Source organism: Palaemon carinicauda, chromosome 30 (assembly GCF_036898095.1).
Source record: "Palaemon carinicauda isolate YSFRI2023 chromosome 30, ASM3689809v2, whole genome shotgun sequence".
NCBI lineage: Eukaryota > Metazoa > Arthropoda > Malacostraca > Decapoda > Palaemonidae > Palaemon > Palaemon carinicauda.
The window spans coordinates 45,832,780-45,838,496 of record NC_090754.1 but is presented as its reverse complement, the minus strand read 5'-3'; the positions used below and the strand labels follow the sequence as shown (position 1 = coordinate 45,838,496).

The window sequence follows — 5,717 nt, the reverse complement described above, 5'->3', positions numbered from 1 at the left end:
GTGTGTGTGTGTGTGTGTGTGTGTGTTTATATACACATATATACACACACACTATATGGGTGTATGTATATATATGAATAGTGCGGTTGTTTATTGCATACGTAGATGTAAGCGTGTATAGGCATTACCTTTAGGATGTATGTATACTCTTAATACATGCGTACGAACGTAGATAGTAATGTGGCCGTTTTCAAACCCAAAAAACTCTCCCGTCGCGTTGAATTTTTTTAGTCCTTCACGCTTCCGGAGACATTCGAGGACGTCACAAGTACTTCTTGAGAGGAGACTCCCTTCTAAAACCGTTAGAGGGCATGGGCATCTCCCCCGCCCCACACCAGCCATCTAGAGGGAGTGCCCTGGCACGGCAAAAGGCTGGCACCATCACCTAAAATCAGTTGTCAGTCAGTCATTCGCCCAGGGGCATCGAAGCGCAGCACTTCTCTCTCTCTCTCTCCTGAAGCTCCCCCTTGACGTTGGACCTGTCATTACCTCTTCCTTGCTATTCTGAAGGAGGTTGGGCCTCTTCGCTACTCCACCTCTTGCGTCTCCTGTTATTGGAGGTCTCTTTCGTGGTATATTATTTTTTTTTTTCAATTTTCGTCTTGTTGGGTGATTAGGAAGATGTGGGCACTCGTGTCCCTCGTTTGCATCGTAGGACTCGTATCATCTGTTCCTGTCGAAGATGATGAACCCCTGGTTCGGGTCGCACGACAACAGCCTATTTACGGAATTACGTAAGTAATTACAAATTATCCTTTTGTGTTTTTTTCAGCAATTTTGCGTGCTGAATAGCATCTCAAAGAGAATATTTCCAGTTGTAACATACCGTTCAATCAAAATTTTAATATATTGATGTATATTTTTCGAGTACTGTCTCTACATTGTTGGTTTTTATGCTGTAGTTGGTAATTTATAACTGTTATTTAAGCGACTCCAATTTGTAATTCTACCCCCCCCCCCAAAAAAAAAAATCTGTGAATGAGATTTCCTAGATTTTGAAGTAATTATGGGTGATACTTATATTTACCAATGTTGGTTCATAAGTGGTGACATCAGTAAAATGTATAGGTTTTCGAAGTATTTTAACTAAGGGCTATAAAGATTCATAGCTACCGATTGAATATCATATTTTATGCTTTGTTAGGTATCCCTAAAGTTAAATATACTAACCATCATAGGTTTCAATGACTGGTCGTTGGTTTACTTTGATCGCATAGAGAGAGAGAGAGAGAGAGAGAGAGAGAGAGAGAGAGAGAGAGAGAGAGAGAGAGAGAGAGAGAGAGAGTTTGATTTTCGATTTGACTGCATTGCAGTTTGATAATGTCATTTTTTTACCTTGGAGTTTATTATTATTTTAATGTCCAAAGCCCGCTTATGTATTGTTTTTTAATGTATTTAGCAAAGCATAAAATGATTCAGAACATTTATGCATAATCCTCTCTCCATTCTCATAAAATGTTTGATAAACATCATGTGTTTCACACCATCAGTGTTTGTCACTTGCCATCATGCCCAGGTTGTTTACTTTGGCACTGGAAGGTATCTATGGTCCCAGCACTTGGACGTCCGGTCTAAATTTCATTCATCCATTTTTGCTTTCCTTTAAGGGCTGTTTTTCTAGGCTTATACAGCAATGGAACCCCACTTTCATACCATTAACCCTTAAAGGAAAATATTAATTCTGGTGTGCCTAACTAAGAAGTAAAATAACCATTCTTTATGTAGAAATGAGTGGTGTTTTTTTATTATGTTTTCTGATGGGTTGATTTAAAATGAAAAAAAAGAAAGGAAATACATATATTGATAGGAATGTTATTCAAGGACGTATAAAGATACAGGAAATGGATACAGTGAAATCGCTTTGAAACATTTTGAAAAAGATAACGTTTTGAATTAAAAAAAATTATTAATAATTAAACACGAAGTATGCATAGAATATTAGCGATGTTTTTCACGAAGGCTGTTGGGTAGCATTCACAGTAAGAAGGTAAGAAAATCTTTGTCATAATTAATGAGGATGATGTTAAAAATAGTGATATTGACATTCTAAGTAATAATGAAGGCATGGGAATGATGTAATTATAGAAAGAGTCGTAGGGTAATGATAAGAGATTAAATGATATATTAATGAAAATCTCAAGAGGATATGTATGTCTAATGAACTTCAAAGGATCTTGGTTATAATAACAATAGAAAAAATAGTCATAAGAACAGTAGTAAAATTTCATACTCGTAGAATAATCAGAAATTTACAATAGTCTCATTTTGCCCTATTTCCCATAATTTATACTTTCACTGGTTCTCACTATTTCTTGTCACAATGGCCAGACTGGGCTTATTGTTGTATCGCCATCGGAATATCCTCACGGGGCGCACTGCAAGTGTCATCAAAGGGTATTTGCTGTGTCCCTTCGGTCCCGAGATGAACCTAATATTTAGCCTTGTAGTTTACCATCGTTCCTGCTTCCTTTCTTCTGTGTTGTTGTCCAGATTCGTATGTTTTACTTCTGAGCCTCCCCCACCCCCGTTGAACCTCTTCGCTGAATAGCATCCTCGGGCCTAATTGAATTACTTACACCATTCGTTATAGCTGGCTTGATTTTTCATTTTATTCTGGAGGGGAGGTTTCTATGAACATCCGTTTTTTTATTTTTTTTTATTTAGAATACTTCAGATCTTTTTAAAACTCTTTAGATGTCTTTATAAGCAGACTTTATACTGGTGCGTCTCACTTTCTGCTGTGTAGATTTCGTCTTTAAGGCTTATCTATAGATACCAGAAAAATGCAACGAAAACAGTTGCTCATTTGTTTCCAGGGTTTAATTCTATTTTAGATTCTTTTTTATAGTGGGTTAGGAAAACCTCCAGTAGTATGTTGTCTAGAAAAGCTGCAATTATACAGATTAACACGTGACAAGGAAAAATAACTTCCAAACCATAGGAGTGGTCCAAGATTCTGAAGTAATCAATGTAACAAGGAAGGCTAGTAGTATTTTTTTTTTTTAAAGAATTCGTAAAGGTTAATTTTATTTTAGTGTTAGTTTTAGATAGGTAATGTAGGTTATAATTGGGTATATAAATTATGCAATTTTTATACAAGAAAACTTCCTATAAAGGGGAAAGTTGGTTAAACTCATATTCCAATTGAAGATAGTTTAAAAAATTCACATCAGAATAAGAAAAATTTTGGCTTTTAAGAGGCTGACAATTGAGTTTATTGTTACTCAAGTTGAGTTTTATTTTCTTGGCATTTTCTCCTGTTTTTAATCTTCAGAGAAGGACACATTTTCTTCAGGACAAACTTTTAAGAGATATGCTGGGGGGAAATTGTTATACCCTGAACTTGAAAAGATTTATACAGAGTATTGGTTTATGTTATGGGCTTTAAATAATTTTATTAATTTATTTTTAAGCCTTTTAATCCCTCCTTATTTTGCATTTAGATATTATTGTATGAAAGCTGTGTGGTTGGATGTAGAAGTTAAAATGATACCAATTGTGAGAGTACGGGTATGGTTGATTAATTTTCATTATACAACGCTGAATGGCCTTTGATGCTGTAGTGCTTGGCTTAAGGCCTAAATTATGTATTCGAACCAATTCAATCCTTTGCTTATTTGTCATATACAACTTATAGCAAATATACTATTTGTTTTCATATGTAATTTTAATTACGTGGCCATGCAAATTGAACTTTTTAATAATCGCACTATTGTTATCAGCTGCTCTCTAATTTGTACTCCAATATTAATCATCATCTTGTACATCTAAGCCAAAACTGGCTATCGCTGGCCATATTTGGGAACACTTGAACTTCCACGGCGTAGAAGTGCCTTCCAAGAACAGTGTCTTGAGAGGAGAGGTTTTTAAGATGGTCGAGTTTTCTTAATGAAATCCTGCTGACTTAATCGGGTCGTATTTCTCCCTGCTGGTGTGAATCCTGAAACTTGCTTTTTTTTTTCTTTTCTTCTGCATAGGAGTCGTTTTGCCTTTAGTTGTAGTGATTGTAGTGTTCAAACAAAAAAGTTTTTTTTTTTATTAGTTGAGGAATTTTGAATGGTTGTAATTATCAAACTAGGTTTATTTGTTCAGGATTTTCAACGATTGCAGTTTTTTTTTCGTGAATTTCAATGATCATAGCTTACAGGTTCGAAAGTTTTTTTTTTTTCTTTTTGTTTTTAATTAAGGAATATCAACGATTGTAGTTTTGAAACTAGATTTTTTTTCTTGATTTTTTTTTAGAAATTTTAAGTGATTGTAATTTTCATATTAGATTTTTTTCGGTTCATGAATTTCAACGAATGCAGTTTTTAAATAAGAAAAGCTATTTTTTTTTTTTTTATTAATTCGGGAATTTCAACAATTCTAGTTTACAAACTAGATATTTTTTTTTATAAGTCCATGAATTTCATTAATTAATGACAAGAAACATTAACTTGAAATCATGTGGGGGGAGAGAATTTGGTTGTTTTGCGTTAGTGAGGTTATTTCATGACAAGCAATTTGATGTATTGCGTTGCTACAACCTTCCGTTGAAGACCACGCAGTTTTTGTGATTTTTTACTAAGCCTACTTTTTGTCATTTAATTTTGTACTTATTTCCTATAGCATTTCCTATTATTATTATTATTATTATTATTATTATTATTATTATTATTATTATTATTATTATTAATATTATCTTTATTATTATTATTATTTGCAAAGCTACAAGTTTAAGTATTGTTTTTTTAGTTAGGAGTTAATGTCTTTGTTGTTCCTCTTTTCCTTCCAGTTTTCATCTTTTTTAAACTGTTTTGGAGTTAGAATTTTCTTTTAATATTTGTAAGGTTTAAACCCATTGTCTTAAAAGATAGTTTCCTATATTTGTTTCTTGCCGTATTACCTTTAAAAAAAGCTGTTTGGATTTAGCTAGTAATTTCTACGTTTTTTATCGTTCTGGACAGACAGGCAGACAGCTTGGGTTGGGGGTGGGGTGGGGTGTTCTTTTAAATATTCACACAAAGTTTAATATAGATTGTTAGGGAACAATTATTGTCATAAAAATCAATGTGAAGTACCATATATTAGTTATTAGATTTTTTTTTTAATTATTATATTTGTTTGTTATGAAATAATTATTACCTTTATATTAATTAAAATATTTTATTTTAATAGTAATAATAATGATAATAATAATACTAATACTAAGATTATTAGAGGACTGTTATTCAAGTCTGTTATTATTATGGTTACAAGTATTAGAATTACAAGTCAAACAGCAACTTAGTTTGAAAAAAAAAAAAAAAAAAAAACGAAATGCAACAGATTTTAGGGTCCCGATAGATAAAGAGGCCTGTTGTGGAAAGTGAAACAAAGTAATAATAATAAGATTGACAAATAAAACAAATTAGACACCTTATCAATTTCAAAGCAGATTTCATCAATTATTTCTGTTTTTATTATACTCACATTTAAAATGTGTATATCACTGTTCTATTTTATTTCTCTTTCTCTTGTTTTTTATTTTTTTTAGTTTTTATAGTTTATATAGTTTATATATGAAATCATTATTTTAATGTTACTGTTCTTAGGATATTTTGATTGTTCATTATTTCTATTATAGTTTATTTCTTTATTTTTACTATCCTCACTGGGCTATTTTCCCTGATGGAACCCTTGGGTCTATAGCATCCTGCTATACCAACTAGGGTTGTAGCTTAGTAAGTAACAACAAC

General features: G+C 32.5%; 1 protein-coding gene across 1 annotated transcript in view; it reads left to right on the top strand.

The window, feature by feature from the left end:
• The first annotated feature begins 392 nt into the window (after positions 1-392).
• LOC137623078 (putative leucine-rich repeat-containing protein DDB_G0290503) overlaps positions 393-5,717 on the top strand; it is a 47,501-nt gene continuing 42,176 nt past the window's right edge. Inside the window, 1 exon segment of the mRNA XM_068353728.1 lies at positions 393-734. Within this exon segment, the coding sequence (XP_068209829.1) occupies positions 622-734 (113 nt within the window). The 5' untranslated portion in view covers positions 393-621.